General features: G+C 43.1%; 1 protein-coding gene across 2 annotated transcripts; it reads right to left on the bottom strand.

Annotated features, from left to right (window-relative positions):
- Positions 1–510: 510 nt before the first annotated feature.
- On the bottom strand, positions 511–13,199 carry ENTPD6 (ectonucleoside triphosphate diphosphohydrolase 6). 2 transcript variants are annotated; one of them, XM_058834673.1, is made up of 14 exons: positions 13,107–13,199; positions 11,310–11,651; positions 9,912–9,988; positions 9,367–9,510; positions 8,858–8,933; positions 7,557–7,592; positions 6,319–6,407; positions 4,954–5,033; positions 3,947–4,011; positions 3,501–3,602; positions 2,900–3,040; positions 1,973–2,029; positions 1,277–1,389; positions 511–1,015 (listed from the first exon to the last, which is right to left on the bottom strand). In XM_058834673.1, the coding sequence occupies exons 2-14, from the start codon at positions 11,566–11,568 to the stop codon at positions 926–928; spliced, it is 1,329 nt and encodes a 442-aa protein (XP_058690656.1). In that variant the 5' UTR covers positions 11,569–11,651; positions 13,107–13,199; the 3' UTR covers positions 511–925. The 2 variants fall into 2 exon arrangements, with proteins under 2 accessions (XP_058690656.1, XP_058690657.1); XM_058834674.1 differs by lacking the exon at positions 13,107–13,199 and having other exon boundaries at positions 9,912–10,006; positions 11,310–11,449.
- Between the last annotated feature and the right edge of the window lie 1,864 nt (positions 13,200–15,063).

The following is a 15,063-nucleotide window of genomic DNA, read 5'->3' as shown; positions in this document are numbered from 1 at the left end:
ATTTAGCACAGATAATGTCTGCAGGAAGAGACACCCAAAATACCATGCAAATGCATTCATCCCCAGCCCTGCATCAACCTTGCCAGGGCACAAAAGTCTGCAAAGTCCAGTGAGCCATGCTCAGGATTTATTTTTGTGGCTGCATCTTGTTCGTCTGTCTTCCTCTGACCAGCTCTAGAACTGTCAAATCCATCATTATCCTTGTGCCCAGCTCCCAGGCCTTGCTCATCCAGCAAATCTGATGTTGTCTTCCACCATCCACCTCCCAATGACCAGGGAATCAACATTAGCCTTTAACCCTAGAGGGCACAAGCCTATATCCAGTTCTAGAGTGTTCCTGAGCTTTTCTCCTTCAGCAACTGGAACACAGAGCTGTGTCTTCCGTGCTGCATTTCAAAGCTGCTGCCTGTCAGCAGCATAGTGTGTAAATGCACCATTTTTGCACACACACAGGTTTACCTTTGAACACAGGAATAGTAAAATAAAAATCATCACTGAAAACTGCTGACAAACAGGAAAAAAACACCCTGAAATCAGGACAGTAAAGAGGTCCTTCTGGAGTGACCATTCAGCAACTTCAGCACACTGCGAGCACATAGTACAGGCATATTCCAAAAAAGTTGTATTTTTCTCATAGAGATCATAGATGTCCTGCAAAGTCCTGGTTTTCCTTCCAAAATGATCAAGTTTTACATTAAGCTGATGGCACATGCTGTCAAATCAAGGCTTCTCCTTTACACTCTTCACTGTAAAAAAGAGCTAGCAATGGTGGGGACTTGGCAGGAGATGGAAGGAAAGGAGTGTAGTTCATGGTGATCTTCCAAAGGACTCTGGAAGCCAAAAGCACACCCTTCAATAGGTGCTTCATGTGCTTCATGCTGGGCCTCCAAAAAATAGAAATTCAAAAAGTCACCTTCTAGGAGTGTTAGTATTGCAGTCTATTGAGTGAGTCGATGTAATGAAAAGTGGCTCCCAATGCCCAGCTCGTTTCAACATTGTCAATTTTCCGGGCAAGCTGGAAAAAAAAAAAAAAAAAAAAAAAAAAAAGCAGAAAAGTTAAAACACAGTTCTTTGTGAGAATCTGAAACATGCAAGGTGGATATAGTGCTGAAAATTATGACAGTTACAACAATCGTGGGGAGAGTGTTGCTGCACCCACGATTGCAGACCATGTGTTGCAGCAAGAAGGTCAATCAAGAACCAAACTCACAGCAGGATGACTCCTGCCTCGGCACCCTCCTGCCCACTCTCCCCAGAAACCCACTTTGAGCTTCACCTTAAAGCCTTGGCTCTTTGGGAAGCCCAGTTCCTGCAGCAGGAAGGTGATGTATGTGAGGTCCATGCAGAGAAAAGGGCTGTTTCCAGGGCTGATTTCCATGGTCTTACAAACTGAGAAGAAAGAAAACAGTGTGTGAATGCACACTGTGGGCTCAGGTCTAACAACAGCCCCGCTGTGAAAAACCTCAAATGAATCCACAAAACGGCTCTTGTCAGTTGAACTGTGCAGTGATGGAACCTGTTACAATGGGGCTGGAATGACATTACACACATAAGGATAAGCACATAAGCTTAAGGAAGATCAAGACATTCAACCTCTCCCCTAAGACAGCAGTTTGTTGTATCTCTCCAGGAAAAGAGCCTTTTCTTCTATCTACTTCAAGTCTTCAAATAGCTGAGCAACTTCAGGTGTGTTATCTTTCTTCAGCACCAGCACTCAACAAATATTGACAAAACCAAAATTTAAAAACCCCAACAGAATAAAAGAAAAAGACAAACTCAAAATAAAACCCACTGCAAAAGCGAAAGTTAATATAAAAATAGTATTTTCAGAAATAAGCAGAAATGTTGGTTAGATGCTATTTAGAGGGACTCAATATTTACTTAAAAGCATCAGCCTCCTTAGTGTGTCCCACACTTGCCACCTGGAATTAATTTACACACAATTACTAGTGTGTGTTTGTATTTTACTCACCGTATTTAGCTGCAATTTCAAAGTCACTGACAGTTAAACTTCCTCCTTTTTCTTTATCTAAAAGAAAAAAAAAACACTGATTTTTGTGGTCTTTGTATAAAGGCAATTGTAGACTCAAGTCATAAAAGTTGTCTGGAAATCAAACCTTGAGCCACTGAAATCAATGTCAAAAGTCAAACTAGTTTCAAAGGTAAAAGAACCTTTAAAAGATTCTCAATATAGATTCAAAAACCTTGGTTTATGAAGAACCTTTAGCTTTGCTTCTTACAGAAACAAAACTTACAGACCATTTCACCTGACTCCCATTTCTGCACTGCCCTGTCCAGTGGTGCCTGGACAGGGAACACCTGTGACCAGACCTGACAGGGCAGTGGTGCTCTGCAACACATTGAATCTAAAATTATTTATAAAAGGAGAGTGGCTGAAGAGGGGTGTATGTCCAAACTAACTTGCAATCTTATTATCTGCTTTTTACCACTGAATGTGATGGCCTTTTGTACACAAACACAGCACTGAAAAAGAGATGTGATTCATTCTGAATGCATGTGGAAATATCTGAAAATCTTCAATACATCTAAAAAGGTCAGTGAAGCAAACAGCCCAAATAATTTTTACTGCTTTACTGCCCAATAAATTTATCATTATGAAGTTTTTTCTATCTCACATTGTAGAGCTAATTAGGTAACAACCATTTCTGAAATGCAAACAGTTTGTTTAAAAACTATTATCAAAGGCTTTAGGTCCTATTTCACAGCCCCAGTATCTTCTCTATAGAAATTAATATCAAGTCAAAATCAGTGCTACACAGCAGTGTAACAACAGACTAATTTCCACGACAGCTTAGCAAAGCATCATGATGTGTGCAAGTGTTCCCACTGCTTCCATAACTTGCCATTTAAAATGAAACCAACTCAGGAGCAGACATACCTATGAGACCAGCCTCTGCCGCACAGTCATAGTAGTAGGAGAAAATGTAAAAGTCTAGGTCCTTCACTTCCCCAGCTCTATGCACTTTTTTGTAGAGCATCTTTGCCACTTTATTAGAACAAGACTCATAGAGAGGTTCACCTAAAAGAAGACAAAAAAACCCCATCATATGGCTGAGAGTTAAATATATAGAGAATTTATTTAGGATCTGCCAGGAAACAGGCTCCTTTTTGAAAAATAGCAAAACTATTCACAGAGAACTGAAATCTGCATCTTCTCCGAGAGGCAGACACCTACCATCCTCAGGTTGGGACTGTGTCATAAATCAGAGATGGACAACATCATTTGAGGCAGAAGGATTTTGAAAGACCTGTTCAAGGACTGCTCAACTCCATCTGCATCACTTCTAGCAGCTTTACTGACTGGACAGACACATCATGGCACAAGACAAAGGAACTGAAGGATCTCTTTGACAGCACAACAAGAGGAGCCATACAGAACAGCAAACAGAGCCTGCTGTCTTTGAAAGAGGATGAGAGTGTATCATTTACTGTGCTAACAGCAGCTAAACCTAGATAGCAAGAGTGATAAATCACTATACCTGCCTTCTGTCCTCTAATTTTGTACACTATCTCAGCGTGTTGCCATTCGGATTTGAAGCCAGGTGGTAAACAAGGGCTGATCAATTCTTCCCCTTCTCCTACTGCAGAAGTAAAGCAAAGCCACATTAGGAAAAAATGTAAGGAGTGAATTCAGATCCTCCACCCCCAGCCCTGCAGCCTCAGCAAGGCCCCTCCACAGCCCAGTCATGGTTTGGATGTCCCATGGCTGCCCCCAACCTGAGGCTGGCAAGAATCTAGGTCTCCTGGGATCTGTCAGTGTCACCTCCTGCATTCATCTCAAATGCACCCAGCCATGGTGACAGGAGCCCACATGCCACTCAGGAACCTCAAGCCCAGTGGGAAGGGGATACACAGCTCCTCCCCCCACCACAGGACTATATAGCCTGAACTCAGAACCAGGATCTGAGGACTGCCCATAACTTACAGGGTTTTCCCTCAACTCCTCCCAAAATGGCGAGCCTTGCTGACATCAGCCCAAGTCCCAGGTAACTGCAAAGGGAGAAAAGTCTCTGTGAGCAACAGACATCCTTCCTCTGATATTCCACTGACAACCTAGCTGGGATATGCCAGTCTCCTCTACATAGCCATGGCAAAGTGGCTCAAGTCAGCAGCTCATGCATGTGACAGGAACAGTGTGACAGCCTGCTCTCATACTACCTTATCCAGAAGGATAATTTCTCTTTGAAAAAGCTCAGGCAACACCTGTCAGTTGTAATCTGGATCTTGGAGAACTGGCAATGGCATTTCTGTAACTCTACTCCTAGTACCTCACTGGGTACTCCTACCCTCCTTCAAAGGCAGCCCAGACACTTGCATACATAACTGGCTTTCTGAGCCCAAACACACCCCACAACAAACATGGGTGGGAAAAAGCTGCTAGCCTCTGCCCAAAACACTGGGAGCAGAGAAGACAGTGAGGAAGAAGAAATAACAGAGACAAAGCATGATGAACTGACTGCAACCCCCATTCTCCATCTTTCTGTGCTGCTCAGCAGTGAGAAGGTGTAAGAGTTGGAAGTGAAGATGAGACTGGGAAGGAGGAAAGGTGGAAGGAAAGCATTTTTGATTTTGTTCTTATTTCTCATTCTCTTACTGTTTAATTGGCAATAAACTAAACTAAATTAAATACTGAATAAATTAAAGTCAAGTCTGTTTTGCCCATGACAATAACTGGTGACCTCCCTGTCCTTATCTTGACCCATAAGCTTTTTGTAGTATTTTCTTCCCCCTGTCCTGTTAATGGAATGGGAGTGATAGAGGGACTTGGTGGGCACATGGTGGGCAGCCAAAATCACGTGGCTCAGAAGAAGCAGTTTCTCTGCTTCTTTTGGCATTCATTTGCAAGGACCCCACTCCAGAAAAGCACCTCAGTCTCCCTGGCTTCACAGAAAGCTTCTATCTGAGCACTGTGCTCTCTTTTCCACAACTAACCTGTACGAATACAGCTTGTAGGTGTGGTTAAACATCTGAAATGAAGTTGTGTGGCCAGATGGTGATGTCTGGAGAGTTGCCTGGAGGGAGAAAAAGATGTCACTGGCAGGTTTCTGTCAGCCAACAGCAAACATCAACAAGGTAATCTTCCAACCCATTAAGAAAAATGTGAAATAATCCTAGCATGATTCAGAGAGAAATGATGAATTTGCAAGGATTTCAATTTGACTGCTCATATGCAAGGCAACCATAAAACCTGGAGCTAAGAGTGACTTCACATGACAGGGTTTAAACTGGTTATATTTGTGTCCACACCAATATGCTGTATGAAAGAATTACTGTCATCAAAAAGGAATCCTTACTCCAGCTCTTAACTGCTTTTGTCCAGAGGCTACAGCAACTGCCTCTTCACATGATCCCTACTACAGGGACTGTGTGCAAACTAATAGGAAGGCCAGGCACGCATTAACTTCCTACTAGAGTGAATTCATCTGTGAACTTGCACAAGCCAGAGGAAAAGCACATCCCTGCGCTTGCCAAGGAACAGAGCGAGGACCAGCCTTTGGTCTGAAAGAATGAAAGGGTAGCCTGTTCCCCAAGTGCATCAGCACAGCTAGAGTGTTTGTGGGGAGAAAAGCTCAGGCCACAGTGCTGATCATGCTGCTCATAACTTAACTCCTTCTCTATGCTCAGAATTTCCACATACTGGACCCTTCACATCCCTTGCCATTCTGCTGAAACAGTGCAGTGTCTTGATTATCCCAGGCTGGGACACTGGATACAGCATCCCATCCCTCTGCTTTTGTGCAGCTTTACTATGAGCACTAATAGTAAATTCTGCTCAAGCCAGAGCCTTATAATACCAGAACCAGAGGGATTTCACAGAATATCTGTAAAAATGCCACATCAGGAAGCTAGAATGGCATTCATTTGCAACTGAGTGAACTCAGGACAATCAGAAACAAGGATTGAGAAGGCACCTTACTGTGTTCTTAAATCCCAGTGTAGGCTAAATGCTGGATTTGAATTCATTAATAGCCTTGCTTTTTGGTTTCTTTGTTATAAACTGTACAAGCTGAAAGTCAAGGATTAAGAAATTCAGGTGAACATGGTGTCCTCCACAAGATAAAGCAGCCCTGGCAAACTTGCCACAAGCACCACTGACCCATGGAGCTGGACGAAGAGGATGGACAAAGAGTTGTGAATGCCTCTGGGACTGAATATAAAAAGGCACATATGACTAAGACACAAGTGTGGTTTCATGTCACACTGATGAAACTCTTGCTTTGTTTCCAAGGGAAAGAAATCTGAGCAGTTACAGATTCCTGCAGCAGCATTTCCCAACAGTGTGCATGCTCACGTTACCTTGGTGCGCGGAAGGAAGGTGATCTGTGTGGATCCACCACCCAAATCCAGCATCCCTACACTTCTCTTCTGTGGATCATCTAGCCTGCCTGAAATGTGTGACAGAACAGAGAAAGCCATGGTGGGCACTGTGAAAAACTGGCTAGGAGCAAAACCAGAAGTACAGTGGTCAGGAAAGAGAACAATCTAACTCCACTCACAGCTTTGGCACAGCACTAAATTACACTGTTATCTACTGGGCACCAATTTTGGCTTTATGAGACCTGAAAACCTTAAAGAGACAAGAATCTCTTATTTCTTCAGTGGCTGTTCCTGTCCTAATCACAGCAGCTTTGGTTACTGCATTCCTGAACATTTTGGATGCAAAGATCTTTTGCAAACTCTGCTCTGGTAACCGCTTTGTAACTCAGAGGAATGCCACCTCTCCCTGATCCCTTAGCAATATTTTGCAGATTCCTATGGCCAAAGGGATGACAGACTGAAAAGAGCTGGCCTAAGAGACTCAGCTCTCTTGGAATTCTTCCTGCTGCCAGCCAAGACCTCTGCTCTCATTTAGATCTAATTCTTCTCAGTTAGATCCTTCAAATGCACCTTCCTGACAAGGACAGTTTGTGCCAAATACCTCAGTATACCTCACAATAGCTGATGTTTGAAGATTGCTGACCTTTCTGATATTTCCTGGGAGCATAAAAAGCTCCAGAGCACATTGCCCCACACACTGTGTGCTGAACAGAACACTTGGATGGCAGAATGCTTTATGTATTGTCAGAGAGGTCTTCAGCTTACTTTTCTCTCTAATCTTCAGCTACCCTTTTCTCACTCAGCAGTGTAAACACCCGTGGCATTTCTGTGTTATAAATCTGTAAGGAAGTAGCATAGCACTTTATTTTACTCTCTGCAGCTGCCAAGCACATCTAGAATATTCACACAAAAAATTTAGCCACAGTCACAGCAGGCTCTAAAAAGGAATAAAATGCTCTGGTACCCTACAGGGAACTGAAAGAAAAGCTACATTAAACATCTAGGAAAAAGGATTAAACTCCTCACTCCATCAAGTAAAAGGACAAAATCCTGATGACTTAAATAGACCATGCCAAAAACAAACTGCTGACTTATTCTCAGAGTCTTCTTTCTCCCATTCCACCCCAATGAATGAGCAAATTCCACACAGGGGCAAAAAAGAGCAGGAATTTCACAGCATTGGTCATATCTTTATAAACATGCTCATGTATACATACCTGTTAAAAAATTTATTGTGATCCAGGCTGAAATACCTAATAAGGAAAAGATTCAAAAGACACTTGCTTAGAGCATAATATTTAGTTTTATCTAACAGCAGCAACAACAAGGCAAGCCATATTACAAGGTTTCCAGAACTGTCAATGGCTGACAAACCCAGGATTAGACTATTTGAACAAAGAGAATGACCTTCTCTATCCGAGCTTATCTGATATTTGGGAGAGAAACCCCATGTACGAAATGCCCGGAGAAGTCTGTATTTCACAGGTCAAAAACTTAGGCAGGAAGTCACAAAGGCTTCAGTCCTTAGCTAAAAGACAAAGAGATAACTGAAACTCACATTGTCCATTTTCTAGGAAAACATCCACTGTTGGCTTTTGTTTGAAGTCAGGCACTCCAGTTTTCTTTATGAATACTAAGGATTTTCATCTTTCAGTGTTCTAATTTTGTCTGTTTTCCTCTAAGCAATTTTCTGAGCTATGCTGTTTTTGTCCTCTTCTTGTTTTATAAACTGTTCCCCATAAATTAGGTGAATCAGTGGCCTTATGTTAACAAATTCAAATATTTAGCCGTGTGGTTAAAACTCAAGCCATGCCAGAGAGCATGGCCCACTTCAATCCTCGGCTGAACCTAAGCTATCACTGCTATTACTGATTTTAAAACAAAAGAAAAATAATGTTTATCCTCCATTAAGTAGCAAGAAGAGAAACTCATAAACAGCTTCAGCTATTTTAAAGCTTGGTTTCCGAGCAGATTTAAAACACTTTTCAACACTCAGTTACTCAGAATTGTGACATCCTGTCCTCAACATTTTTGGATGAACATGATCTTACTTTAACATGTATTTTCTTCCCTATAAAACAATTTTTTTTTCAGATTGAACTCACATTCCCACTCATCGGATGAGTTATAATTAACATTATGATCAAATACTTCCAGAGAGCTCTGATAAGCATTTTCAAGAGCAGAGTGGGCTAGCCCAATTGTTGAAGACAAGCAGATATTCAGAAACTTTTCCAGAAGTGCTGATTGGAACACCTCCACGGTGGCTTTCTGGTGATCCTACAGGAATCCTACAGGCATCCTACAGTGCTCAACACTCAAGAGCTTTCAAGATCAGGAAAGAGCTCAGGACTTCAAATTGGAAAATATGGAACAAGATTTCTTTGGCAGGCACTGCCTGTGGCTGCATAAAAACTCTGCTTCTGTCTTATGGGTTCCTACTAAAGTAGGCAGGGATTTGTCACAGTGCAGCAGGAATTTCCAGAACTGCAGAAAGAGTCTCCACAAAGTTGCTTACCTTCATCAGTTCCATTCATTATCGACACGCAATTGTCCCTCACAAAGAAGGGGGAGGCCTGAAAAATCTCCTTCACCTAGTTCAAATAAAAGCTACATTCAGAGAAATACTTTTTCAACTGAAAAACAAGCTTTTTAAAACCCCAGTTTTACATTACTACTCCTCTTCCTGGGCCAGATTCTGACTGCTGCTCACCACTTTGTTTGAAGTTCAAGAGTCCAACAAGCAGCAGCCTTTTTGTGCTGGCCCTGCTGTTTGGTGCAGAAACAGGGATGGATGTCATTGGTTTTCAAGCACAAAGACTGCTCAGAAATGCCATTAACAAGGGATGGACATGGGTAGGGAAGGGAATCCCATTTGCTTTGTTGGAATTGGTGACCCTCAAGGAAATATACGTACATGGGAAAGGCAGGAGATGGACAGCCTAGATTGCAGGAATGTCCTAGGGGGCTGCATTTTTAACAGGAGGATGTTTTCTGGAAAGCAAACTGAATGACAGGAGATAATACCTTTTCGAGCAACTTCTGAGCTTTCTCTCCTGGCAGCAACCGTAGGCCAGCTGTGGCTTTCAGGACCAGAGGAGTAAACTTCCACAGCTCCATAGGAACTTCCTTCTTTGCCACCTCCAGGAGCTCTTTTATTCCCTGGCTACTCTGTGAGCCAAGAAAGAACAATAAAAGGCATCTTAAAAACTCTTTTCAAAGATCAAAAGGGTGATCACAGCTATGATTCACTGTTACTGTGAAACAGAAACAAATTAATATCAAAAGGGATCAAGAAAAGGTGCAGGACTTGCTATCTCACTACAGCATAAGGCCTAGTGGATATAATGGAAATCTTTGATCAACACGTCCAAAACAGAAAGGGTCACTTTTTCAAACAGTGAAACAAAACACTCTGCCACCAAATTTCTTGGCTACAAAAGGCTCGAATTCTTGGAAAGCAAAGGCTTTTGTAAAACATTATGAGCTGGGTCTAAGTCTGACTCTTACGAGTCCCTAAATCTCTGCAAACCAGAAGGAAAGTGAGACAGGAAAGAAGTAACTTAAATTACCTTTTCGACATCATCAGCATATGCAGAGAGACCTGGTTTCAGTGCTTTAAACGTCTCACGGGTTAACCTGGGAGTCTCTGTTCAAAAGCAGTATTCTAAAATAAGTAATGGTACAAATAATTTTGCATACACAAAAAGAAAACCATCAAAAATTCCATTATTATGTGCTAATTGAAGTGAATTGAAGCTTCTGTTTAATGAACTATTATCAGCTACCTAACCTTTAAATACAGCCCAGGCTGTGGAATTAGAATCTGAGAAAACCACTTTTAAAGCCATGACTGGCTGTCAGGTGCTGCTGTCCACTATGGACATCAGTCACCAAATCGGTTCAAGCTCTCTTTGAGGCCTTAACACCTGCCACGTGCAGCTTTTCAAACCTGCAAAAAAAGACCTCTTGTTTCAGCCTGCTCTGTTCTGGCTGAACTTGATTCCAGCAAAACCTAATGGTAGCTTTCCCACTGTTTTCAATGGCAGCAGAGGGATACTTCAGTAAACACTTCAATATTCCGGAAAGCTGAAGTACTTTGTTTAAACCTACAGTCCAGGCAACGCTACACTCCATAAAGTTTGCTGCGATACATTCTGAAATTTTGTTTCAAATGAAGCAGGCAGGCAAAGGAAGAAGCAAAAACTTGGAGATACGAAAAAATAAGGAATCCAAGGACTGTCGTTGAACACCTTTGGTGGTTGAGCCTTACACCAATCCATTATGCAAACCTAAGGTGCTCCCCAAAGGCCAATCACACCATACACCACACTGCTAATCCTCAACAGAGCCTTTAGATCACCTACTAACAGCCCCACCCAGGCTCGTTAAGAGTTTCACAAACGTAGCTGACAACATATAAACAAATTAAGCTTACTACTCCAGAGGAAATCTGGAGCTTTTTTGTACACTTTGTCTCAATTCTCCGAAGTAACTTCTGTCCAGATGCAATACACAGCACTTTTAATCAAACGATTTGCAATTTTTGTTTCATTTTGCGGTTTAAACCAAACAATAAAGCCAAGGATGCATTAAACTGGACACTTTAGAGAGAAGCAGCTCACCACCAGGAGACACCAAACAACCTAAAAAATTTGGGGAAACAGGGCAGTTTGAATTTATAATTCTCTCTTCCACCAATGTGATGAAAAATGGCCTTTTTTTCATGACACTACTCTAAAAGTACAGCTGCTACTTACTTCATATTCTGACATTACAGCATTTTCTCCTTGTTGAACATTTTCATAATTTCACCCACATACACATGCCTGAACCATAGTAAACCTCCTGATAGCTCTCTGGAAAGACCTGAAGAATGTATGTTCAAGTAAACCCTAGAAAACTGTCATCAATAATCTCCTCCACAATTTATGGAAGACTTAATCTGTCACTCAATGGGCAGGACATACCTCTTGACTGCTGTGCAAATTTAAATATATGGATGCGAGTTCCCGTGCTTCCTGCATCAAACATAATTCCATAAAAGACAGAGAGATCTGTGGTCACTGCCTGATGGGTCAGTTTATCTCCCCTGCTTTCAGCAGCTCCTTCTGTGACTCCCACAAATGGTTTGGAGCTCAAGTGCCATTTTATGTATGCAACATAAACAGCTATGCATGTCAAAATCCCAAAAGCGAAGAACCGCTTTGATATCTTCATGGCTTCCATTTAATGGGATGTTTTGTTTCTTCCCTTTATCAAGTGGTCTATTCCTTGTCCTTCACACAGAACAGGTGGTTCCCACATCACTCCTACATCCAACAGAAGAGAAAAGATCTGTTTTATTTTCCCGACCTGATAGAAGGATCTGAAAGTATGATGCCCACGACACTGGACACTACTTTCCCAATGAACAGAAGGAATGCAGCCTCATTTAGCACCTCTTTCAGTCCCACAGCTCACGTAAGGCATGGAGCAGCACGAATTTTCTTTTCCCCCATTGCTACAGAGGCCTAATAAGGCACAAAATAAGGAGGGTTCAGAGAAGTTATGTACAGTGACTATGGTGGGAGAGGACCTCATCCAACATCCTGCTCACAGCAGGGGCAGCTGTTGGGACCCTCCATGTGGCCACGGACTATATCCAAGAGCATTCTGAAAAACTTGGAGGATAAAGATCCCACAGCTTCTCTGGGCAGTTATCTTTGCTAGTTCCTGATTGGTGAGGGAGGTCCCAGAAGACTGGACGAGGACAACTTAAAATTAATGTTTTAAAGGCAAGATACAAGATCCAGGGAATTGAGTGCCCTCCTCTCCTATCTCCAACACAGCAAAGCACAACCCACAAAAGCTACAAGGCCTCACACAGCATCATTAAAAACAAATTACTAAAAATCAGTCGGTGGTGATTTATAGGGAGCAAAATTATATATTTTTTTTCTTTTTTTGATAGAGTGATGAAAAGAAAGGAAACCAATTGATGAAGCCGAATTAAACAAGGTTTTTTAAACATATGTAACCTCTTCATGTGAATTCAGGAAGCATGAAGAAGGTGTGAAGGGGAGGAATTTAAAATCAAGGTGATTACAGAGTATTTCCAAAAACAAAGGTAAGACAAAATTTCATAAAAATGGAGGAAAACAAAATCACAGGCAAACATACACATAAAGAATGGATCAGCTTAAGTGAAAGGGAACTGTACGTTGTCATGACACAGAAATCAGGAAGATGGCATTGCAACTAAATTAAAAATCTTCCTGGCTTCTATCAGCAGGCAGAGACATGCAGGTGGCAATCGCTGCAGATCTACGGGGTGATCATCCGATCCTCCAGGAAGGCCTCAGCTGCAGCCACCCCAGAGCTAAATGTCACCGGAGGGAGAAAAGCCGCAGGGACCGGGGGATCCTTGGAGGAGACACGAGCTCCACCGCAGGAAAGCGGAGGCTGGAAAAATGAGGAGGCACAGCAGCCTGGCACCGCTAACCCCCTACCGCCGTTTGCCTGGAGAGAATCGCGACTGTCACTTCCCTGCCTTTGTCAGGGCACGCCAACATTTACTGCAAGGGAAAAGCTTCCCGCTGGCGCCCCGGAGCCAGGAATGCAGGCGGGAGCCGAGAGCCCGGCAGAGCCTGGGCCAGCGCGGGCCCGACCCGGCACACCCCGCGGGGTGCCCCTCGCTCTCACACAGACCACTGTCCCGCCGCCCGCACTTCCTTCCTCCTCCCTTTTCCCTCTTCCCTCCCTCCCTCCCTCTCTCCCAAACTCACGCCGCCCCCGCCGGCCCGGCCATGGCGCCGCCGCCCCCCGGCTCGCGGGCGGCCCCGCCCCCACGGCGCAGGCGCGGGGCGGCCGCGCGGCTCCGTGAGGGGAGGGGAGGGCGGTCCCGCGGCGGTTGAGCCCCGCAGGGCGGGAGCTCCGCGAAAATGGCCTTAAAAAATAAAAAATAAAAAATAGGCGAAGCGCCTCAAGGTCAGGAAGGTGTGTCGGAAAATGCGGAATGTGTAAAAATTATCTTGAATCACGCGGTGGTTAACATCTTCTAGTCAAGGACACAGTGGAGCTAACAGGCTCTAAGGTTGAAGAACATCAAAATGTTGATGTACCCGTTGTCAGCTTGGTGAAACACTCATGGTCCATGTATCCTATGAAATATGTTCGTTATAGTACTAAAAAAATCACACATGTAGGTGAAAAAGGTGCTGGCCTGGTGAAAAATCTTTCTCTGAGCGTGTACGGAAATTAGGTGGGTCACCTAGTTTGTATAATTACTAACCAGTCCTAGTAGAGAAGTTGTAGTGTTTTGGTTTAAGACAATTTAAGAGGTGGATGCTCTAAATAAGTTATCTCCCTTTAGATTTAACCAATCCCCTTCCACCAATCAGGAGTGAATACAAATAGACGTAAGTGAAAAAATAAGTTTACCAACAAGTGAAACAGCAACAGGCAAAAAAAAATAACAGTAAATAACCACTGGAAACAGAATTGCTAAATCTCACTGACCCCTTGTGAACAAAGACTTTAAAAGGGGCTGTGACACCTCCCACTCCAGTTCTCTTTTCAGGTTCCAGGGTCTTAGAGACAATAACAATTTGGGGCACAGATAGATATGGAACACAGAAACCCATTTTGGGTTGCCCTCAACATGTACTCAGGAGGTTACTAGTACTAAATATCTGTGTATAAATAATGGCCTGGAAAATCCTGGGGGGCATCCTCTGTAGAATACCACCAATCATCCAGATTTTGTAGAATACCACAAATCATCCAGGTTTCCAGAGTTGTGCAACTCTGAAACAAATAATCAAATGTCTCTCTTGAGTGTGTAGTTGTTGGCTTGTTGCACACTGGCTAATGAATCTGATTTTTCTGGACAATAACAGGAGTGACCTCAAGGTGAGGGGGGAAAGTGCAGAGCAGGACCTGTGCGGGTGGTGAGAGAGGCTTCATAACCCAGGGATAATGCCACCAGGAGATGGCTGGCAGGGCTTCTGGGCACCCTCTGCACTCCAGTGAGAGCCAGCCCTCCCAGGAGCTCTTGTCCTGCAAGTTTGAGTTGGGTCTGAGGCAGAGAGTATGTGTAGATGAGAGCAAAGTCCTTGAGTAGTTGCTTCATGCCTTTCACCATACCCCATGTGCAAAGAATTATTTTTTTTTTAAGATTTGTGGCTCTTCTGTGATGTGATTGCAACACAGAATCTATGTGTAGTTTTTATACTGGTTTGAAAGAAAGACTATGATGGTGTGGTTTCACCAAAGATGAGTCTGCTAACAACTTGAGAAAAAAAAGACATCTGAGAATGCTCTGTTGATTCCTGTGGGTGTTAATCCCAAATTTGCTGCTGTGGCATTCCTGTCAGTCATGGAATCTCAGGAGTTGCAAACCCAGCAGGGAGAAGATAGACAGGACAACCTCAGGAAAGATGTAGCCTGACTGCTGGATGAATACCCTTTATCTCTGGGACTGAGGGGAGGATGGTCAAAGTCATAGCTGTGCATGGTCACTAATCTTGGTGAGTCTGCAGCATGTCATCACCTTGTACTGTCCCAAAATATGATATGTTGACAGACGAAAAAACTACTTTTTTATGGTTCTTGCTGTGCCAGGTGTAGCTCAGAAATATCTAGTGGCAGTGTGAAGGTAAATTCAAAGCAAGTAAGCTGGTTTTTAGTTAGCATTGTTCTGAGTGACCCCCTTTTGGTAAAACAGAAAAAAAATGGGGATGG

Source organism: Poecile atricapillus, chromosome 3 (assembly GCF_030490865.1).
Source record: "Poecile atricapillus isolate bPoeAtr1 chromosome 3, bPoeAtr1.hap1, whole genome shotgun sequence".
Lineage (NCBI taxonomy): Eukaryota > Metazoa > Chordata > Aves > Passeriformes > Paridae > Poecile > Poecile atricapillus.
Note: the sequence above shows the minus strand (reverse complement) of the source record. Positions and strands in the feature narration are given on the sequence as shown.